This window comes from Apis laboriosa, unplaced genomic scaffold (assembly GCF_014066325.1).
Source record: "Apis laboriosa isolate Shangri-la unplaced genomic scaffold, ASM1406632v1 scaffold34_cov151, whole genome shotgun sequence".
NCBI lineage: Eukaryota > Metazoa > Arthropoda > Insecta > Hymenoptera > Apidae > Apis > Apis laboriosa.
This window is the reverse complement of record NW_025222928.1, coordinates 1,508,408-1,532,851: the sequence shown is the minus strand read 5'-3', so window position 1 is coordinate 1,532,851 and position 24,444 is coordinate 1,508,408. Positions and strand designations below refer to the sequence as shown.

At 28.6% G+C, this 24,444-nt stretch overlaps 1 protein-coding gene and 1 long non-coding RNA gene across 3 annotated transcripts; one reads left to right on the top strand and one right to left on the bottom strand.

Annotated features, from left to right (window-relative positions):
* LOC122714989 (carbonic anhydrase 1) lies at positions 1-23,158 on the bottom strand. 2 transcript variants are annotated; one of them, XM_043936830.1, is made up of 8 exons: positions 22,678-23,158; positions 20,867-21,004; positions 13,475-13,675; positions 9,272-9,393; positions 6,063-6,158; positions 3,181-3,295; positions 2,274-2,452; positions 1-1,398 (listed from the first exon to the last, which is right to left on the bottom strand). In XM_043936830.1, the coding sequence occupies exons 3-8, from the start codon at positions 13,644-13,646 to the stop codon at positions 1,330-1,332; spliced, it is 753 nt and encodes a 250-aa protein (XP_043792765.1). In that variant the 5' UTR covers positions 13,647-13,675; positions 20,867-21,004; positions 22,678-23,158; the 3' UTR covers positions 1-1,329. The 2 variants fall into 2 exon arrangements, with proteins under 2 accessions (XP_043792765.1, XP_043792764.1); XM_043936829.1 differs by lacking the exon at positions 20,867-21,004 and having other exon boundaries at positions 22,678-23,157.
* On the top strand, positions 19,619-21,187 carry LOC122714990. The gene is made up of 3 exons (XR_006346749.1): positions 19,619-19,818; positions 20,814-20,962; positions 21,073-21,187. It is a non-coding gene; the product is annotated as an uncharacterized LOC122714990 (long non-coding RNA).
* Positions 23,159-24,444: the final 1,286 nt, after the last annotated feature.

Sequence of the window (24,444 nt, the reverse complement as noted above, 5' to 3'; positions counted from 1 at the left end):
TTTTATAATTCTTCAGAAATTAATGCATTTCTCAAATTATAATTCAACAACAATTTAAATTTTACCCTATCAATGGAGGGTCAATGTTTGTCGCTCGACATCCTCGTGAAAATTTACAAACTATTCAAACTGCAAACATCGATTATGAACGTCACACTCTTATATACGTGTAAACGTATAAGTATATATTTATATATATAATTATTTATATCATATAATTATCATATAGAATTAAACAACATCTGTTCTGTTTTTTAGTTCCATCGAGAATCGACCAATAATGGACGGATTTTTCTCTAGAATTTATTGTAAATTTGAAAAATTATTTGAAAAATTTCAATTTAAAAATTTTCGACAAAAATTGTCTATAATTCGAGTGTATACGTTCTGCATTAGTATGAATGAATATATATATATATATATAGGCACGTCTTATTTTTAATTTGTTAAAACAAGCAGTCGCAAAATTCTCCAATTTATTCCCTATTCTATGATAGTCAAGCGAAAATTCTCTTATTTCAGCTACGTTTTAATTGCACTTAGAATCGAGGTGAAATCGAGGCTCTCATATTTGATTCTTTTGCGATTATCATCGAAATCGTGAACAAACAACAGAATATCAATATATCTATTGGACTCGTACATATAAGACACGCATGTATAACTATCTAAACTTATTCATCGAACTATGTCATAATGCCTTCGAAATCATTCTCAAATTTCATCCGTTATACGATTCTTTTGCCTTTTTGTATAATTTTATTGCTGTCCATTAATTTCTATCATACTTATCATAGTTTGTTCTTACGATTCATTTAAAATTCAATTTAAATTTAACAACCTATAATATTTAATACAATAATAATCCTTCTATCTTTCTAATAAGTAACATTTATCATATATTGATTAAAATGAATTAAAAATCTCGTCGAAATATGGACAGCATATATCAACTATTCACAATCGATCATACATCTTACTTAAAATTCGATCTTATACATTAAAATTTCTCAAGGAACATATCCATAGAAACACGCTTCTCTATCCACCACTCTTCCCGCAGAAAATCTTTTCTCGTCCTTCGTTCTCCCTCCTTCCGACCACCATTCCGGAAATCCTCGACAGACAAAGAAGGCACTTAGTTATCCCGGCGAGAAAGGTCCACGATACAGAATGAAGGTTGAACGACGATGCATGGCTCGCGAGCATACTTTGAGGGGTCATCACGGTCGCTCCATGGTCAACCATGATGGCGGCCGTTTCGCTTCTCTCCCGCCGTTTTTCGCCAGATATCGACTGATCTCGATGCATCATCGTGAGGGAACAGGCTCAGAAGCTGCCGCACTCGCGCAACACGCGATTTCCGAGCGGCATCGGTGGACGGAAGTTGTTGATTACCTGCAACACAAAGGCGGCTGAATTAGGAAAAGCGGGACCGTGATTCCGCCGATTGAGAATTCATTCATTTTCATGAACGGACGTTGACGCGACGATAAAAATAAAAGGATGGGGATAAGGTGGGGAGAGAGAAGAGGAAGGAAAAAGGTAGGTGAAATGGTGACACCCTCGCGAGAAAGGAAGATTAATCGAAGTAAGAGGGTAGGTGTTTGATGGTAGGCGTTTCGTTCCGTCTTCCTGGACAGTGATGAAAATTTATGATTTAATTAAATTTTATTTTTATAAATAATGAGGGAATAAAAGAGTGGAGAAAAATTGTTGGATTTTATTTGAAACTTGTCAAAATTGGTTTCTAGAATTTTGTACATAGGAGAATTTAATAATGTTAAAATACAATTCTGTTCGATTTCATATACTGTGAAATTTTTGCTGCGAATATTTTAACATTATCTACTTTAGTTAATAGAGTTTCTTTGTTTTATGCTTAAGTCGTTAATTTATAGAAACAAAGAAGGAAACGCCTTGAAAAGCGAAATAAATCTGTTGAGAAAAAAAATATTAGCAGTCCATGGTTTAATGAAAATTTTCCACGTTGATATAAATAAACGAATGAACTGTTCGTTTGTTATACTGCTATGAATCAATCATTGTTGCTATAAATATTTTATATTGGTATAAGAGATCTTTGAGATTTGAATCAAAATTTTATTTAACTTTAAAACCAAATGTTTCGGATGAGAGATCCAATGATAGAAAGATTAATCTTTTGATCTAATGAAAATTCAGAAAAATGAATAAATAAAATAAAATTGAATTTTGAATGCAAAAAGATCAATTATGTAAGATATTCGTGTATATTTTATGTAAACACTTACCGCTCCATGATTTTCATGGCAGGGGCACTCCTCACCACGGGAGAATTTACGTAAATTACGGAAAATATTTAATTGGTGATGAGACACCTCGATGCATTTCTTAAAGAGGATCCAAGTAACGCTTTCGTTGCAAGGTGGTGTCGTCAACGATCCCAGATACGTCCAATAGCCATTATCATCTGTAAAAATATATAAAAAATATATATACCAAATCTCAATTCTTATCAAAATAAGAATGCGAAAAAAAAAAATTATTCCTAAATATCTCTAACAATCGAAACTGTCACCACGATAAATGAAAAACGCAAAATAACACAAAGCTTGTCTGTGGATAATTGATTAGCTCGCGATATATAACTTCTTGCCCGATATATTAAACTGGCTGCTAATTTATTAATATGTGGAGCGCGAGAAAAATGGTGACGTAACTGCATTAAATAATAGTAATGCGCTCGACTGTGAAGAATTTCTTATTAAAATGACCTTCGTCAATCTTCAAAGGAATCGAAATAATCGTTAAAACATATAAAGAGACGATTTATATCCGTTTCTTCTTCGTTGAAAGGTTAAAAATTAATAAATTTTTTAAAAGCCGCTTGAAAAACAAATTTTCATCAATTTTAAGCGAATCCAAACCGATTGATGAGAGACATTTCGTTTGTGATTTCTCAATTCTTTTGCGCGACCAGGATCGCGTGGCATAAATGATAGGCTTCCTTCCTTTTAAAGAATCGAGTTGATCGCCGTTGAAAAAAATCGAATGAAAATTTCAAACGAGTGTCTTGCGGTAAATGGAAATGGGAGGCGAAAAAAACAAGGCGACTTTTCATTCGTAGTATTCTATAAAGACATAAAGGTGACCTAATTTGACATAAAAGGGAATATAGATTGACGATTAGATACTAACCAGGAAGAAGTTTGCTGGGATCGATTGGTTCCGTAATTTCTACGACTTCACCTTTGTGCGAGACATAAGGCAAGAGGCGAGCGATCTTTTCCATTTCCTCATGCGTCTTTCCCACCTGCAACGAAAACAAATGTGTTATGCAACACATTCTATTAGAATAATCGTCCATCTATAGTGGTTGTTAATATATATATATATATATATATATGTCGTATGTTTATCAATTGAGAATTACGACGCAAGTTTATCAAATTTTTAACGATGATGAATGAAGAGAGAAATCGTATGAATATTAATCTTAAAATAATTTTAAGTCTAAAAATATACATATAGTCATTCAACGAAAATATGAATTTTTTTTATAAAGAACAATAGAATAGAGCTAGAAACTATAATGCCTAATTTATTAATTAATTTTTCAATATTAAAAAAAAAAAAATGAATGCCATCGTAGTGGCGGAATTGAAACTTATTTTTAAAATTTATCGACTGCAAAAAAATTAAATCAAATTATCAACAGTTAAATAAAACTGCACATCAACCGCGAAAATACATTACATTTATGGTAAAATTTCAACCGGTTTTTATTAAGAACCTGTTAGAAGATATGTTATGAAATATGCGAACGAGAAAATAAAATTTCTAGAAAAAACATGTGCAAGAGTACGAGAACCTGTATCAGTCAAGCATAACCTATATTAATGACCGTACATTATCATTAAATCGTCAAATGTTCATCAGTTTGCAATAACACATACGTAGATTACAGTCTGTCTAAGAGCTGTTAATAATGTAACTAGCGAGCACAATTTACAATGTGCTTTTTTTTTAGCCTCTATGTTCCTCTTTAATTGCAATGAAACATGTGCATATATTACCTATGTAGGTATGCATTTCCTCGATTGCTCTGAAAATACATAGTTACACAACGATCTATGCATTTTCAATGTTAAAACGAAGAAACATCGTAGGAATTGTGCTAATTTTGAAAATTTGTTTTATTCATGATAAAATATCTGCTAAAATATCTTTGGTCTTTTTCATTTTCTTATCTATTAACAGATTATCGTGTATTTTTAAATTCAATGTCTTTTCTATTAATAATTAAGAGGAAAATTTTTTTTGATTATTAATTTTTCCATTTTCATTTACTTGTCTCATTATTATATTCTAGAAAATTTTTTAGAAAATTATTTAATCAATTTTTGCAAATAAATATTAATTCTATCTATCTACAGTCTGTGCTAGTTGATAATCTTACATCTGGCCTTATAATTCCTTTTCAGAGATTTTGCAAGATAAATCCGTTCATCTAATCGAAGAAACACGTTTTCCTTTCTTTTTTGCGAAGTTAAAGTTAACAAAAAAATTAAATCTCAAGTAACTGTAAACTCAAGTAACTTTTTCTCAATAAATTTATTTTATGATAGTTATTATATCTCATAAATGTATCATAAAAATATATTTTAATCAGAATGGATAAATTTCACGTTCATAAATATTGTAAATTTTAAATTTTAAATTTTCAAATGCAGCACCGGAAAATACTACGTGTTATATACCATTACAATTTCTAATAGATTTCGTGCAACACGAATAACCGTAAATAATCCGATTGATTACTATAAATTCGATGGAAATGACTGGTAAATAATAACCATTGTAAACAATCGGTTGCACAATATTACTTTTCGAATTGTCTTACCATTTCATGCTCTAACGAACGATTGCATAATAAATGCACGTGTTTTTTTATACAAAAAAATTCAAATCTTTTCATACACCTTTTGTAGTAGCAGAAAAATTTATTTTTAAATTATACATTAAACAGAAATCATTAAAATTCATTTTTAATAACAAAATTTCTATTTGGATTTAAATCAATTCTATATTCGACGTGCAAACGATTACTGATTAGAGTTTAAGATATGCTAATATATCCTGATCTCATCCACTATTTTTATCGATTCTATTTATTTTCAATTCATTTCTTAATAAAAATTTCCGTTTCAAATTCCTTGAATTTTCTATTCCAAATCTTCCTCTTCTCATACGAAGAAGGTCGAGCGATAACGCAATTTCAATCATACGCAGAAAGTCGGGAAAGTGACGAAACAAACCGGAAGTGAACGATTAAAAGTCGCGCGCGAGCATGCGATTACGATTTGTCCTTGGCTACGCAATATTCAATAGCCTATTAAAGAAAATTTCACTCTTCTAATGTTCGAAACAGTGGGATAATGATGCACGATCAAATACTTATGTAACACGTCATCGAATCGATGATGAAGTGTCACTGTTACGGATTCTGCTTACGCTAGCTTACGAGGTTATATAAAAGCTTGGGCAACTATATGTAAATATGTTACCATGATGCATCCGTAGAAAAGGCATAAACAGCATCTAAACGAATTACGATCTTAAGAACACGTCGTATTTGTTGTCACGACACTCTGTCTCAATTCTTTTTGCCGATTATAGTTCTGGTGAAAGATTTTATTAGTTCGTTCAAAGTCACGTATTTCATTTTCTTCTACCATTCGTACCTTTTTATCTTTTGTTTTTGATTCCTTGTCACGAAATCTTCCAGAGAATATTTCATTACATATTTGAAACTTGTTGTCATCAGATATTTTCTATCAGTCATCATGTTTGCCGACTATAAGGTTTTTGTCTCTGTTTAAAGACTTTAGACGTTTCGAGATTATATATTCGTTCGTTTTATATTACTATTTTTATTATTATTATTATTATTATTTTGTTCTTTCGCTTTAACGTTGTGTTTTATCACATGGAAAAATTGAAACTGACAGTTACATATATATATGTATATATATAGATATGATGTAAAAAGAATACTTTGAAGTTTAGATACAGATTACCTTCAAGAATACGCCAAGAACAGCAAGACCATCGGACGCTTTTGCAGCTTCGGCAAATGTGTTGTATTTACTTGTATTCCAATGCACCAGATGCAACTGCAATGTGAAAATAACGTACAATGTAAATACAATTAAAAATACAAAAAAAAAATAAATAAAAGAAGTTGATAGTTGTAACAATTTTTAAAATTGTTTATTTCCTTCTTTCGAAATTTTATAACAATTTAATTAATTAATAGAAATGGTGGAATTCAATTAATAAAAGTTTCGAAACAAAATGTATATCTAATATAATTATATTATATTATATAAAATACTGATATAAAATACTAAAAATATATATATATATAAATATATAAGAAAACTTTTATAAAAATAATAAGATTAAAATTAATACAAGTCTCTTAATTAATATAAATTATTATTATTTAATTATGTAAATTAATTAAGAAAAATCAACAAATAAATGTTAAAAGTTCACATATGCATATTTTAAAAGGTTTTCTAATATATTTTCCTTGTAATGTTTATATCATGATCTTGCCACAATAGATCTTATTAGTTAAACTTAATGAATATTTAATGACTTGTAGTAGCCGACGGTAACGATCATTAAGAATTATGCGATCAAGAAGAAAGTTGTTCTTTGATGTTTCATGAATCATCATAATCTAGCTCCTTCTAAGCATTATAGAAACGAGTCATGATTATGCCAACAAGTTTCTCAAATAATTTATAGATAGATAAGATTTTCGTTGCGTAGAATTAATTAACAGATAATTGATAGATAACTCGTTTCAATGGAATACAATCTCATGATAAGATTACAAAATTTGAATATTGCAGAATATTAATCAGCTCTTTTATATGACAATATTAATGCAAAATTTCCTAATTTCATACAATTATAGATTTCCATCATTTTTATGATATCAGTTATCAAAGAGAAAACACGTTATATATATTATTTTCAATAATTTCACAAGTTACAAATATGAAAATCAACGAATCATTGGTTAATCCTGAATGAAAAATTGAATAAATTGTGCACATAATTTTATTATTTCATGAAATTCTGAAATTTTTTTTTTTTACTTGTTATTATTAGTTCTACATAAAAAGAACAAAAAAAAATTTTCCACTTAGAAATAATGATCGATATTATACAACCTGTATCTTTTTTCCATGACCTCTAAATGGTTAATTGCAATTGCTTATCTAATTATCACATTCCATTATACATAATAATCGTATATCGTTTTAATATTTATCATGTCCTTTTCATTCTTCTCTATATACAATTTTATTTATTCAATAATATAATCAATAAAATAATAATTTATATACTCAAAAAATAATGTTGAATGATAGATCTCCCTTCTTTTGATGCGTCAAAGATCCAGAGGAAAATGCATATATGGAACAAGTGTATTTCTTAGGATCGTCGAAGAATGGAATCGCAACTTTTTAACATCACATAGTTTGCCTGGTTTTTCACTAACAATTAATCATGAAAGAACTTCTTCGTTGCGTAATCGTTGTCTAGTTCTTTGCTCCTTCAACCGAAGTCATTTCTCACGAAGTTTAGACTCATGAAGTTTGAATATATATTCTCTTTTACGTAATTTTATCGCAATTTCCATATAAACGGCATAGACAATTGTCATAATTCTTTGTAATTCTTGAAACAGGAAACAAACGTGAATAATAACATGAAAAATTATTATCAAATTATTACAGTGTTATGAATTTAATTACTTAATAAAAATTGATTACAAAAATTTCTTTACTGAAATATTTTATATTTTATTTCAATAAGTTCAAGATGTTAATTTAAAAGCAAGATATATATATATAATTCTATTAATATTTTTTAATTCGTTATTCATAACAAATTATGGTAAAAAATAATTATTAATAAATAAGAAGAAAGGCAAGGAAAAACTTTATCTAAAAATAACAGCATGAGTCGATAAATATCAATAACATTCATATCAATGTTAATACGTCATTCGTATTATCTTTCATATTTGAAATCAAAGTTTATTTTTTTATTTTATTGTTCGCATGATTAATTATTTAGTTTTAAGTGAGAACTATCGCGTTGTTTGTAATTTCGCAACAACGATAAATAGATAAAACGATTTTTTTATCCTCAATACATTGTATATATATAATTAATATTAAAATAATAAATAAAAGTGATATTCTTTCTTCTTTCCTTCAATTTCTTTCTTCTTTTATAACAAAAAAGATTAAAAATACCATGAGATTTATTAATAACTATTATGAATTGATGATAAATTAAGAAATCAAAATAGCAGAAAATAATTAAAAAATACAAATTATTGAATTTACAGTGACAACATATATATATATGTGTGTTATTCAATCAAAACGATTTGAAATTCGTGAGAAAATTCATTTCCAACTCGACTTACAAATAACAAAGGGTTAAAGATCCGATTAATGAGAAAACTGTTTGGAGTGGAATCTTTCCTCCACTCACAGACGACGAGATACACGCGTTCACGAGTACAGGAACAAGGTCGAGTCAAGAAGTTGGTGTGATGGGTGATTGTGACGCGAATCATGTCCCTTGATGGTGAATTATTAAACGATCCGAAGCCAGACACTCGTCGTTAGGAATGTTTAGAGTGCACGGTTAATCGGTGATCCCACGTGCGTCCCTCTTAAAATCGTTTACAGCATAACCTCCTCGTCTCGTGTTCGTGCGGGGAATCGAGAAAGATTTCGCGTTCCAGAAAAATATCCAGTTCTCCAGAGTATATTTATTATATTTTGTCTATTTATATATCTAATGTAAGGAAAGAAAATTTGGCAAATGAAATAAATTTGTCACTGTCACATTTCGGATAACGAAGATTGTGATAGAAATTGGACTATGGATATTGCACAAGGTCCAGAGATCCAATTGTTAAGGACGTGAGCATGAGTGATTAAAGACTATATAAGTGATTCCTCTTCGTTTTATTGTACTTTCTGTTTGCAGAACTGTTCTTAAACCAATTTTTATCAATCAATTATATTTATGATGATAAATATATAGCATCAAAATAAAATTTTCAAATGGAATTTGTTATTTTTGCATGCAAGGAGTGTAATTATTATCTCCATGTGAATGTTTCAAAATGCACTATTAAAATTCAATAATTTTGAAAAATTAATTATCTTTTAAATAAACTAACCTCTCCTGCGAAGGCTTGTCCATTCACAGTGTGCTCGGATCCTCTCGAGTCACTGCATCCCCAATGACAGTGATATTGTTCCAGTTTATACACGTCGTCCATTAAAGGTCCACCGCTTAAAACTGTAAAAAAAAAAAAAAAAAAAAAAAAAAAAAAAATCATTATAAATTTATTCCATTGTACAAAACAAAATGCTAAAAATAAATATAAACCAAGAAAAACATCGTTTCCTCGTATCCTTTTAATCTTAAATTTACCATCCTCAATAGTCGAAATTTATTGCGATTGTAAAATTTTTGTTTCCTTTGAAAATATTGTGTAATTTTTCACCGATAGCAACGTTAACAGAATCTCTAATTTTAGTCCGAAATTTGTTGTTGTGTAACGTGAAAACAGAAATCAACAGAAAGGCTTCCATTACGGCGACGCGGTATCGGGGCAAACGCGGATCGTTTCAGCATGTTAAATTACAGGATACGCTTGATTAGCCGAATTACGCGAACGATATTGTTGAGGGGATAGTAGCGGATGGAGAAACCCCGCACGCGTCATAGGTTAAAGAAGATTTATGGGGGACGGGTCAGAGTTGAACGCTCGAATCGACGAGTACGTTTTTCGAACCGGATGGAGAAGATCACCTGGTTCAATTGAATATCTATCTTGCTTGGTATTGCAATTTAAGATTTTCTTTTGAAAAATCTATATAAATTTAATTTTTTTTTTATTCGAAGAATTATACTTTTAATCAGAGTTTGTTATTATTTTTAATTAGGATTATCTTTATTATTATTATTATTATTATTTAAAAATTTGATTAGAAGGATTTTCAATGTGGTATGTACCATGGTCGAAAAAATTAAGTAGTATGTAAACAATGTATTATATCGCATTATTTATATATACGTAAATACTTTATTTTATCTTATCGCATAAATATTATATCATTATCATCACATTCATTATTTTAGAATTATCGTTTCGTTGTATTAGTTAAATTGTGTGTTATCTTTTAATTCTCGTTATCGTATAATTGTTTTATACAATAATTTTTGGAATCAATTTGAGAAAGATCTTTTTATTGATTGATCGTAAGATTAAGAAATTTTTACTCATGACTGTTAATCGATTATCATTAATGTTACATTACACAAGTGTTCTAAAGTTCATTCGAATATAAAATGTCATCTGTTTAAAAAGAGATTCGAAATTGTGAAATACCGGTATAGAGATCTTCGATCTTCTCATTTGTTTTAAAAATTTAAATAAATTGAAATCGTGTAGGCATGCATGTATGTTGGTGTCAGAAAAAATTGAATTACGAAAGATTCTTTAAGATGGAAATGTCAAAGATATTGCAATAAAGATATTACGTAGCATAAAGTTTCAACGAAGTTTGTATAATAGACAAATGAATAGTTGAACTATAACAACAATACGTATTCAAATTTTTATAATAAGCTTGTACCACTCTTGTGCCATTCTTTCAACTAAAGAATCTAATAGCTCATTGAATAATACACAATATAACGATAACATAATTGTTTTCTGAAGGTAGACAAGTGCAAATAAGAAACAGATGTGTGTTTTCCAATTGTTTAAACATATATTTATCTTGAATAAAAAAAAAGGAAGCGCATGGTATTGGGCCATCGATTCCCTGAAACATTGCTCCATTTCCATCGTGTGAGAACGTTTCTACCGCGTATGAGCACGCATAATGCGTCACGAAATGGCCGTCCTCGTTTCGAGCACACACCTCGCGAAGGTAAAAGCCTCCTCGACAAGCACGAAACTGCCATTGAAACGTTCGAGGGAAACGCGAACGACCAACGATCCGCTTTGCACTCGTTCATTACGTTCGACGACTCTTCCTTCCATACCAATTACGTATTCTGTTTTCTCGTGCGATCATTTCCTATCATTATCTCTATTTCGTGGCCACCATTATTCGATTTGCAATTTCTATCTTCGACCTGCTTTGATCACGTTTTTATTCATTTATTTATTTATTTTTTTAAAGTAAAAATCTCGTATTTTATGTAAAATAACGGAAAATAATTCCTTTGAATTTCCTTTGAAGTATAAATTGATCGTTCATGATTTAAATCGAAAGAATTTCAAATTAAAAATTTTGAATAGATAGAATAGAATAAGGAATATATTGTTTTAATTTGAATATTCAAATGCTTTCTTAACATGTATTTATGTAATCGATCGAGTGACTCTATTCTTACGTAATTATTTTTTTTAAATGAATATTAAACATTAACCTGTTGCCTGGAAATATGAGGTAATCATATTTTTATTAGTATCTTAAACTTGTCCATTTTTTATGTATATTGTATCTTATTATTATTTATTCAATTTTAATCCTCCATCGAAACAAGTTTCTTATTAAAAATTTATCTGATTAATATTTCAATCCATCATGAAATGGCAAATTCGTACCATGAGAATTCTAGGGAATACTAGACGTTGAATCCTTAGGGATTACCAGATATTCATCAAATTATATCTACTTGACATAAAATATTCATTTCTGTTCTCGAAAAATTGAAATGATTCTATGTAATTCTATTTCGAATTTCTGAATTAACAATAACAAAAGGAAATTATTTATCATTTCATTAATTAATATCAAACTAAATTATCAATCGATTAGGAATGATTACAATGGAAAACAGATTTACAAACGCAAAAAACTAATTTTGGCACAGAGTTACAATATCAAAGACTGCCTTCAATATATTAAATATATTTATAGAACTCGAGTCTCTTTTATCTATATCAACTTACTCGAACAAATTACTCGTTCGATTAATAATTGGATAAATTACAATCTACTTAATCCATATTTAAATATAAATTATTTCTTTGACAAAAATTTTTTTCTGCTGATAATCCAACCAAGTCTTCGATATCGTAGATAAGAGTGGTAAAGTACAGAATAAAGTTTTATAGCCACGAGATTTACGTTATGATGAAATGCAAACGCGAGCTTTCCCTCTGATGGATTCCTGTTAGGCTCTCACAATGTCGGAAATGGACGATTAGAGCCACGTTTCGTGGCTCTTGCATGCAACCAATTAGCTTCTGTTCGCGGTTAATACTGAAATCTACTTCGAACCGCTTCAAATTAAGTCCGTCGAGCTTCATGGACTAATATTTGGGCCATCTTGATCAAAACAATACTCCCTTTGGCTAAGATTTGATCGATATTAGTTCGAATTAATAATCCATATAACGAAATATTCTATAATATTTATGTTTATGATTGAACAAGAAAAAGATAATTTTAATCGAATTTGAATTTGAGAGAAAATACAAGAGAGAATAAAATCTAAAAAGGCTAAAAAGTTTATCACAGATTTATCTGTTTTTACTTATTTCATTAATAATCAAAATAACGATGTTTGGATATTAAAAGTTTATATCCAAGAGAAACTCATTCTTCATTTTTGAAAGACTTCTCATTGGTAATACACTGTTAATTATCTTATTTGAAAAATTAAATTTCTTCTTTTAATACACGCTTCATCCATCATTTTAATCCAGTTATTTTATTATTACAATTATTATTATAAAATATTTTTTGATAAACAATATTTACCAAAGCTCGAATCTGAGAATGAAAAACAAAGATTTGAAAAAAGTTCTTTTTTTCACAGAATCTCTGATCAGGAGACACATTTGCATTTCACAGTCGATCTGCAATTCAATGCTTGGGATCGAAATTGTTCTCACAGCGTGTACTGGACTTTTCAACTAACGAACGACTTCTTAGTTCCGCATTTAAATGCACGAACGAACGTCACGATATGGCACACCGCGTTTCTTAACCCCAAAAAGCTTTCTTTACCACCCGAATGATAAATAATATCCTCGGCCAAGCAACGACATCGCGAGATAAGTTCGTTCAACTAGTTGACAAGCATTCGTATTATATCGACGTGAGTGATTAATATGAAGCAATCTATGCATTGAATTTTTTTAATGCTATATAATATATATATATATATATATAATATTCCATATTTTATCAACTAATTATATTTTTTCAAACTTCTTTGAAAATGTCTTTGAAAATTTTTGTCGTAGAATTCTAATCGTTCAAATTCCAATTCACCGATCATTATTTAACGTGATTTTGATCAAGTAAAATCTAACCAATTTAAAAATTTCTCGAATAAAAAATGAACTTACATGTGCCTTCGCCATCAGTGTCCATCCGCCAGCAGTAACCTGGATTAACGAGCTTCCGAGATGCGGTTGCTGGATACTTCCAGCGCAAAGGTTTGCTACTTAAAGCCTCGTGATCGGATTCGACTTTGTCGGTTTCGATGTTGACAGGACTCTGCCTCGATCCTGCAGCCATTGGAAACTTCGATACCCATGTGCTTGGTCCTGTAACAAAAAAAAAAAATATTTTAATTAGTTTGATTATATGAATTGTATGGGTGAGACACGATAAATTTGAATCATTTCATTAATCACCGTGGTGTTGTGTACAAAGTGATTGTAAAACAATTTATAGTTTTATGGTATGCTAAACTAAGATTAATATACAATTGTATGATTAGATAAAGTACAAAAAGGAGTATTAATCATCTTAGTTTCATTGATATTTATTAAGCTTTGTATGTAATTCTTGAAATTCTGTACGATTATTCTCTTTTGTTCCTTTATATTTTAGATATATAAAGGAATTAATGTTAATTAAGTGTATTATCGCATTTTATTCTTTTTCAATGAGAAGAAAAAAATATTGCTATTCAATTGAAAATTAATATTATACGAGATTATTTTATAGAATTAGAATTAAATATATTATGATATTAATATTTAATACAATTTTCTAAAAAAAATTCCATATATCGATCATAAAATCTGCAAAATATCTCGACGTCGAATTATGATCATAGATATAACAGGATTTTGCAAGCGATCGAAACTTTGCCAATTATCTAGAAAAGAATGAAACGCAATGAAAATTCGAAGATAAGGATTTAGGTGTTTGAAATAATGCTTTGAAATCCAGCCTACGACACGTTAAATGAGATAATACAGGCTGATAATATACAATTTAATCATAGATCAGGATTTTATGATTTTGCAATAGATAATGATCGAGACGCCAGAAAAAAATTTCAAAAGTTGTTCACTCTTATTTGTACACAGTATATTCTTTTTTATCCATCATCTCATCGTATAATTTATCGTCGTATAAATATTAAAACTAAGATTACATTTTTAAATTATAATTCAAATAGAAGAAGAAAGAACTTGAAGAAGTTTGATTCCATTTTCTGAAAAATTTTTCATTTACTATTTCTCTTAACAGCAAGGATAAAATATATAATCGATTATTTAACTTTTGAAGAATCAATAAATCTGATGGAATTTAAGATTTGATTTTGTGCGAATGAATTATCATGCCTATATAAAAATATATAATCTGTTTTTATTTCAAAGATTATTTCTTTGGCAATAAATAATTTATCGATAAAGTAAGTTTATTGTATTGGTTAAAAATAAACAGAGTTTAATTCGATAGGTCGTTGGACAAGAAAGTGAATGATAATGGCACGCGAATAATAACGCGCTGATTATGTAATAGTAAACGCATCAAAACAGCGTGTATTGGTCCAGATAATCAGAATAAATTATTATATTGATTTAAGACTCACGTTATCACGGATGCACGCGTCACGTGCTACTGCATAAACTTTCATCTTATCGTGACACGCGATTCTGATATTGGTCGTAACGTCCTTCGATTAAACGTTAGTTAGAATAGTGATTTTTTTCTTTTTTTTTTCTTTTTTAAATCGACATTCTTTTTCTTTTCGTTTTCTATTCATTGAATTTTTTGAAATCGTTTTTTTTTATTCTAAATTGAATAAATAACTGAATTTCATAGTTGCTTATTTGTTACTTGAAAAACTTTTCATACGTAATGCATTCGAGAATGAGAAAAATTTGTTTTCATCTATTTTTTCGTGAATCACTTCTTTTAAATACACCCTGAATTAAATGTAATTAAAATAATTATATACGTATAATATTAAATGTATAATTACGTATATATATATAAAACGTATAATTAATAGACGTGTAATTATTAAACTTAATACAATTCATCGTTAATTTTGAATAAAAATATTTTTATATTTGCTTTTAACAATTGTAGCAAATAATGTGAAATTTATATAAAAAATTTAAATAAATTAAAATAAAAAATTAAAATTAGAATTCTAAAAGCAATTGTAAAAATAGTTTTAAAGAAAACATAGAGAGAGCACGAAAAATAGAATTGATCATCGATGAGAAGAAATTTAAAAATGAAAAATAAATATCGAATTTAAAAAGACGAAAAAGTATTTTATTAGTTAAATATATATCAATAGCGAATTATTATTGATTTGGCTACAATTAGCAATCGGTCGAGCGATATGATAGTTAAATGAAGATCATTTTCGGAGAGGGATAGGTCAAGGAGGATTCTTTCGTGTCAAGATCATGTGATATTACACCACGATATTTTTATCAGAGATTTTGCAACAAACAGATTAAAAAAAAGAAGTACATGTGCGACAGAAGTGAACAGAGATAAAAATGAAACACCTGAAAATATAAAGGAAATTCAGATTTAAATGTCTTACTGTATTCTTGTAAAAAAATCGACTTTTCTTTCGAAGTTAAAAATTTTCTTAAAAAATATATTAAATTTTTCTAAACGTAATAATAACTAAAATCTTAAATTCGATTTTCAATAATTAAATTATAATAGAATATGTATAGAATGCAAAAACTAAAGAATTAGAAAAAAAGTGTTTAAGTGAAAGAAGTGAAAGAAGTGAAAGAAGTGTTTCTCTATTTCTTTACGTTTCTCAATCTTTCTTAATTAATTTTAATGAATTTTTTTCTTTTAATTTAATATAAAAGAACAATGAAAAAATATTTTTTTTATTATTTAATTATCTAATTCAGATCATTTTTCCGTAAAAAAAGAAAAAAATATAAAAAGAACATTCTCTTAAAAATTTAAATATATTGTTTTTGTACTGCCATAATCTCCGCCACATATTCTTCTTGCTATTTATAGAATCTTATTGGCACGATTTGATGATTCGATTTTGCGACATCCTTAACAATGGACCAAACACGAAACACGTGATAATTCATACGATTCTCACGCTAACGAATCACAACTTGGCAAAGTATAAATTTCATCAATCGTAATCTTTTATGCATTACGAACGTCATTGCACATTTTCATTTTATTTCTCATTAAATAATCATCAATATTTCTAATTACCAAACCAACGTCATTCGTTTCAACTCAACAATGTTAATCTACCAAATGAATATTTTTTATTTCTTTTCTTTTTTTATTTATCAATGGCAACAAGTCAATTATTATTCTTCGAAAAGCATGGCATGATCGTCTGTTCGTCCCTGGGATGGGAAAAAACAGTTGTACCATGCAGACATTCTTTTATCACACGTTAGATTCCCGCGTGTTTTACAGCTGCGAAACAGCACGTGATGATGACATAATGTGCGCGACGTAACCATGATTATACTTGGTACGAATGATATTATAAGCGCTATTAATTTGCAAAATGCCCTTTATAACCATATCCGTCATTTTCTTCCAATTTCCCGCCAATTTGCACAAGATATAAAAAGATTAATTAGAAAAGATATATCTGATGAATTTTGATTCGAGATAAACGATTAATTTTTCTATATTTCTCGTAAGTATTAAGTTAATGTTCAGCTTGATTAATCATTTCCGCTATTTTTTTCTAATTTATTGTAATATGAATAAATAGATATGAATAGAAAGATATATGATAAGTTTTGAATCGATGAACGATGAATTTTTTTGTATATATATAAATTATTTAATTTTTATAGTTTGATTGATCATTTCCGCTATTTTCTTCCAATTTCTTGCCGAGATATGAATGAAAAGATATATTATGAATCAGATACAATTTATTAAATTTTTAAGAAATTTTTTATGAGATGATAATTGATATTGAATATTTGAAGGTTAAATCTCTGGTGTGGAGTAATAGAAACTTCGATAACAACTGTCAAAGAAACTAATAAATATAAACCAATACATATAAACCATACATATCCTTGAAAGTGATATAAGCAGTTACGAATTCTGGCTGAATAATTCCGGTTCTGTAGAATTATAAATATCTTATACATCATCTCCACTAAATACAATTTTTATGAATTTTCCTTTCTCTTTTTATGTTTTTTTATATTTACATTTTCCTTCCTTATCAAATAGTGCATTAATACTAGTTTAATAAATATTATTATTATTAAAATGATATCAAAATGCAATTATCATTCGGTTCCTCACTAACGAAGGCTAATTCATTATTGCGAAGATGTTCGACGCGTCTTCCGGCCATCTGAATACAATTCAATCCAGCATCTCTCCCATGCTTGTTGAGGACCTCCATTTATCGCGATCACAGAGCCCGCCGCGATTCGTGTAGAAAAATATCTCCTCGAGGTCGTCGAGAACTGCTCGAAGGTTCGTTCAACCTTGCCGAAGTCACGAGCGTAAATGCTGTGTCTCGATCAACGATTGCGATTTCGCAGTGAATTTCTCCTCGGACCTTACACTTTGACCTTCTTAATACCTCTTCACCGAGGCCAACTCGTATTTTAAATAAAATGGCAATATTGTCACATGAAAAACCGGATAAAAAATTAAAGAGAATCAAGATGTTTCTAGAAAAATTAAATTAAATCTTGAAATAAATTAAATTGATGAATTTGTGTGAACCTGAATTGAAAATTTACGAAAATTAACGAAATATTTTTTGAATGATACTTTTGATATTATTGTATAATGTGTATAATTTTAAAATATGTATTGATGATGATGTATGAATATAATTTCTTAATAAATACGCGTGAATAATAGCCACACCTTTTAAGTAAACCGGATAAGAAAGATGACGCGTTGGGTCTTCCTGTTCGTACTATTGTGTACCATATTTGATGACCATATGTCCATGAGACGACTTTAAACTAAGCTTAATTAAATCAAATCATTGTTTTAAATGCATAACTTGCGTTGCTGATTAATTATGATTTTTACATTTTTCAAAAATTGAGGGAAAAAATTAATTCATTTTATGATTTCATAATTGAATATCGTAATCATAAAATTCTAATTATTTTATTATGTAAAAATTGAATCATCGACATTAGTCTAGTGAGTGAGATTAAATATCATATATCGATGAAAACAGTATATGAAGCACCGAAATCAATATATGACTTCTATGTCTATAAGATAATCATCAAACTTTCATTTGTTTTGTTCTATTTTTCCACATTTCTGTCCAATTCTAAATAATTCCAGAAAATACAAGTGATACAGGTATATAAAAATTGCATTATAAAAATAATTCTTGAAATTTCGAAAATTTCTAAAGAAAAGTTCACAGAGTTTTTTTTAAATTCTTCAATTATCAATTAGATAAATTATTTATTCCTATTTTTTCCTAAAATTATTTTGAAATATTTAAATAATGGAATAAAGCTAGATAATTATGAAAGCTTGGTTGTAGATTACTTTTTCATGCTTTTAACCGATATATATTACCAATCGACTTAATAAAAATCATTAATGATTTTGTATTCCAACGAAATATGGCATTGTATAAATAAAAATGGATCAACAGTTTGCGCAAGAAATAATGCAGAAACATCAACCTCGATCCTTTTATGGCAAATTCCTGTTTGACCCGAATTTCTTGTTAATTATAGCAAGAAAAAAAAAAAAAAAGAAAAGAACAAGGAAAAGAAAAAAGAAAAATATTCGTATGAATTTCAACAAAAGTTTCGAACTAATCAAGAACAATAAAATGATCAAAGATTTCTTTTTAAAACGCAACACGTGTTTGCAATTAAAAGCCTGCAATGAAAAACTTCGCTTTCACAAGTTATACCATTCCGAATATCTTATCTTCCATTTCATTTCTTAATTTAATCACGATTCTCGAATACATTATATTATTAATTCTATTCCAATATTTAATTCGATCGATATTTTTCGATATTTGTAATTATCTGTTTATTTATAATTATTCTACGCAACAAAATATTCACAATAATGACACGATAATGAAAAAGATAATATGAATTAATAATTAAATCGATAATCGATAATGATATTCAAATCGATCAAAATAATCGACTCTCAATTAATTCCCCCGTCGATTAACAGCGTTGCGGTTTTAAATAGTCGTAGTGCAACTTCTGATCATAATCGAATGTCCCGTAGCGGTAAATATTCGAACTGATTGCCATTTCTCGGCCGAATCACCGGTACACGTTCGAAAAGTCAAATGACTTAATCGTCAATCTGCACGCCGGCAAGGAATTTATGCAAATCACAGTATCCGCCAAACTTCGCGATTGCACTCGCGCCGGTTCAAAGATAGCGCTGACAAATTGGCCCCAGATTAAGGGCATTTCGGAGAGGCATGCACGGTAACTGGGTAAGGCGCAACAAAACTGGGTCTCTGACCCCTAACACATGCTTTCGTATATACGTTTCACTTCGTTCTCTCTTATAAGTATTTGCATCAAAAGTATGCACGTCGATATCGCTCCAGTTGCTTAAATATTGATATTTAATCATGTGTCAAAAGATTTATTTATCACCGATTTAACCAGTTAGTTTCTCTTCGTTTAATGAAAAACTACCGGAATGATAGAAATTAATTATGCTTCGATATAGATGTAAAAAAAAAAGAAAAATTATTCTTAGAAAAACATTTTGTTTTCCTTGATTGAATATTTTTTTTAGCAAAAATTTTCAAATGAAATGTAAATGTTTAAATTAGCAGATATAATAAAATTGAAATATATCTCGCAGTGAATTTTGCATAATGATAAATTTTTCACAATAAATATTTGTCAAATCGAACCGTGATCTCATTTTTTTCGGCGATCTATTTACGATATTTATACGTTTAATTTGGATCACATTTAAGCATGTTACACAACGTTTACACTTCATTGCCGATATATTTAATTATTTATTATTCATCGTATAGTGATATATATAATTAACTCTATGTATATGTATACACTCTCGTGCACAACCAACTCGATAAAGCATACCATTCCATCTTTCAAGTTACTATTACAATTGTAACAACTACTACATCAATGTTCCTCGTTCTTTAAGCACTTAGGTATTTCGTGCTCATGACCCTCTCGAATTAAAGACGTGATATTCGACTACAACGAACACAAGAAACCCATGTACAACGCGTGCATGTTCGTACCTCGTTACCAACGAACAACGTTCTCTCTATTCTCGTATTATGCTTACGTGTTACACGGCTAACACATTGTACGATACGTTCTAACGCGATTCATACATATTTGAGGTTATCCATGCTATCCATGTGTCAGTATATGCGGATTTCAAGTACATTCACAATCAATGGTCAGAATAATATACAGAAACGTCTATACTCGCCAGAACAGGTGCATCGGCCTGAAGTACGATCAGGAAAATTATTGATTTTCGTTTACCTACTGAGCCGGTTGCTGTCCCGTGCTAGCATGGCGAATGCAACGCCGTCCCTTGGCACGACTGGGACGCCCTGTATTCGAAGACAATGGCCTTAGGTCAGTGAGCCTGGTGCCATCATGACACCGTGTAAATCGAATCTGGCTCGAAATGAAAGCTGATATGTTATCACAGATCGAATAGTAACTTTTTCCATTCTTGTTTCCAGTTTCCGTTTCAATATTGAAAAAATAAGATCAGCAATGATATGTGAAACGATCATTCGATAAATCGTTGTTTATTAAGAAAAAAGGAAAATATTGGAATGTTTGGTTATGTTTGCTACAAAAAAATTTCTAATCTGTTCTATAATTATAATCAAAATGGATATTAAATAATAATATTAACAATATATAATAATATAAACAATAGAAGAAATCACGATACAAAATAAATTAATTGAAAAAATATGCGTTATAAAAAATGATCGATCAATGGTATTGACTTTCAACAAAATCGTAATTCAAAATAAAAAAGATTAGAAAATTTTTAGCGAGTTTTTTTGCAGATATAATATAATACTTGTATGTATTTTTTAAAGATTGATTATTTTTATGGAATTAAAACAAAAATATCAAATGATATTTTATCGATATCATATTCTTTGTATTTGTGAAATATCATGATTTGCAAAATTATAAATTTTCATAAATGTACATGTCATTTTTAATTTTTTAATTGACGTACACCGATATTGTTATAATATATTTATATCAGATATTTCTTTTTATTAGATAAACAATAAAGCATTTCAAAATCACAAAAATGATTAAATTGCATCAAACGCAATTGTTATTTGACAAAAATAAAAAGTTATGACAATAAGATAATATATTGTGAAATAATGCAAAGATTGAAGTTCATAGAATAAAATAATAAAAAAATAAAAACAATAAAATTCATTATTCTTCATAGAAACTAAATTGTTATCATATTCCAATTTTTAAAAAAATCTAAATACATTAATGAAGATTAATGTTTCACAATTATCTTTTTAAAAAACATAACTATGCTTATTATATATTTTAATCTAATTTTTTTTTTATTATGTAGAGATTATATTTGTTGCTTTTACGAATTATGATATGGTGAATGGAATACAAGAATAAAAAATTAGAAAAAAATAAGTAGATATTTTCATTAGCTAGAAAAATAATTTTATAATATATAAAAGTTCATGATACGTAAAAATTGCAATCGATATGAATATTCAATTTTTAATGAAATATATTTAAATTAATAGATAACGTTAAATAAACTATATATTAATATTTTTTTAAGTAAATTATTTAAAATTATTTAGAAAAGTATGAAATATAAAAAATTTGAGATAGATCTCGAATATTAGAGTGACTAGTCGAATGATCGATAATGCATCAACTCTCGCTTTTCGTTACAAGATTTATGGAATACCTAACGGATGTCACAACACGAGTTATAATTCTAATCAATGATCATGTTAAATGATAAAAAAATGAAAGGAACATTGTAAACGTGCTTTCAATTGAACAAATTAAAGCAGTTGAGATAAATGAAATATAATTGATTATGTTATTTTTCTTTTGTAACACAATTTTTATATCTATCGATGACTGCTATTTTTTCTATCTTTGATATACCAGAGAAATATATAAAAATTTGAATATTTTATTATTCGATGTAAATAATACAATGAGTATACTAATATAAATTTAAAAAAAATGTATATCTGTCATAACTTCTTGTTTTTATTCGATTCATATGACATTTATATATAACCAAAAAAAAGACTCACCATTTTGGACAGAGTAATCCCATTCGCTTTTGTCGGCCATTTCGTAAAGGACGATCACCTTATCGAAAATTCAGGTCCGCGAAATTAAGATCCGAGTAGAGTTTACTGCCGGTCGTCTTGTCGGTTTACAATTTTTTATTAAATCGAATACGTCACTATATTGCGTCTTTTTTCTTAATCTATTATATTCGCGAGTCGTAATTATTGACAATTTGTCAATTAGATTCACTATCAGTCGATTCAAAATTAAAATAAAATCGAGAAACGATTGTCAAATACACCAATCGTTGACTAACTTTTAACTTCTTTGTTATATTACAGATATTTTCGATTCATGAACAAAAAAGTTCTGATGATTATATCAATATTATACAAACTAACTTTTAGAAATGCATATATATATATAAATTTTAAAAAATTATTTATATCTTATTATTAAAGATCGAAGCTGTAAAATGACTCACAACACAAATCATCTACGAATGCGACGCCGGCCGGCCAACTACTGGATTTTATACGCGCATCAGTCACGTGATTCTTACTATGGAAATGTAAGTGACTGCGCATGCGCTAGTAAATGTTTACACGTGCAGCGTCAATCCCCACCATATACTAGCTAGCACGTGCTTACTTATGATCAAACATGATAATTTTTATTCCAAAGTTTTTGAATTTTTTTATAAATCAAATAGATTAATTTGACGTTTACTTTAAACAATCATAAAGCAATAAATGATTGAATTAATCGCGTTTGTTGGCTAATATGAGTTCGTACTGTGAGAAGGATAGTAACTAGCGATTTAATGCTTTAATGATTCATTTTATAATCTATTTCAAACGAGAATATTAATCTCGATGAGATGATAAGGTAATATAATATGTTACAATTGTCCTATCAATTGCAATGAGAAAAAATCAAATACACTCCTTTATTGAAGGTTGCGGTAAACGATTTTTTATTATTTTTTTATAATTTTTTATTACATTATCAAAATTTCGTGGAATATTTGTATCAGTTTGGTTTTTTAATAATGCGCAATTATCGTGATTGATCAATGAAAAGATTAAATTGATTCTTAAATATACTTTTTTAAATTTTATTCTGTTTGCAGTATGCGCTTTTTATTTTAAATGTAACAATTTTTCTTTAATTCAATTTACTTTTTATACTATATCTTTTTTCTTCATGGATTTATGACAACATATGCATAAATGCTAGATATTATTTTAATTGTCGTTTCAGCATGCATATTTCTAAACCAGATGATACAAACTCGTTTATTATATCAACTGAAGAATCATGATCACACAACGAAATTGCATTCGTTAACCGATGAATCACAGTATATAGTCTTTAAGAGGTCGAGGACCGAAATATTTCCTATAATATATTTTCATTATTTTAACTATATTATTAGAAATACCTGATCTAACGGTATTTTAAAGTTGGCCAATACATTTATTAGCCTAAGGATTTCCATAGATACAGAAAAAATATACTAATATAAAAATTCCCTTGTATTATAATACGTCGGTAGATATAATAAATCACTAAATAATCCTTTCCTCATAAAGTAATAATTTCTTTGTCAATGTAGTCTTTCAATCAGGTAAGTACTGTAAACTTAATCTTTTAAATCCTCATCTGTATATATTCTTAAAAGGAAACTTCTGGGACAAAGATAAACAAATCTATAGAGTCAAAAGTTTATGAAATTAAAATAAAATATTATATGACTTAGAGATTAACGAAAAATATATTATATT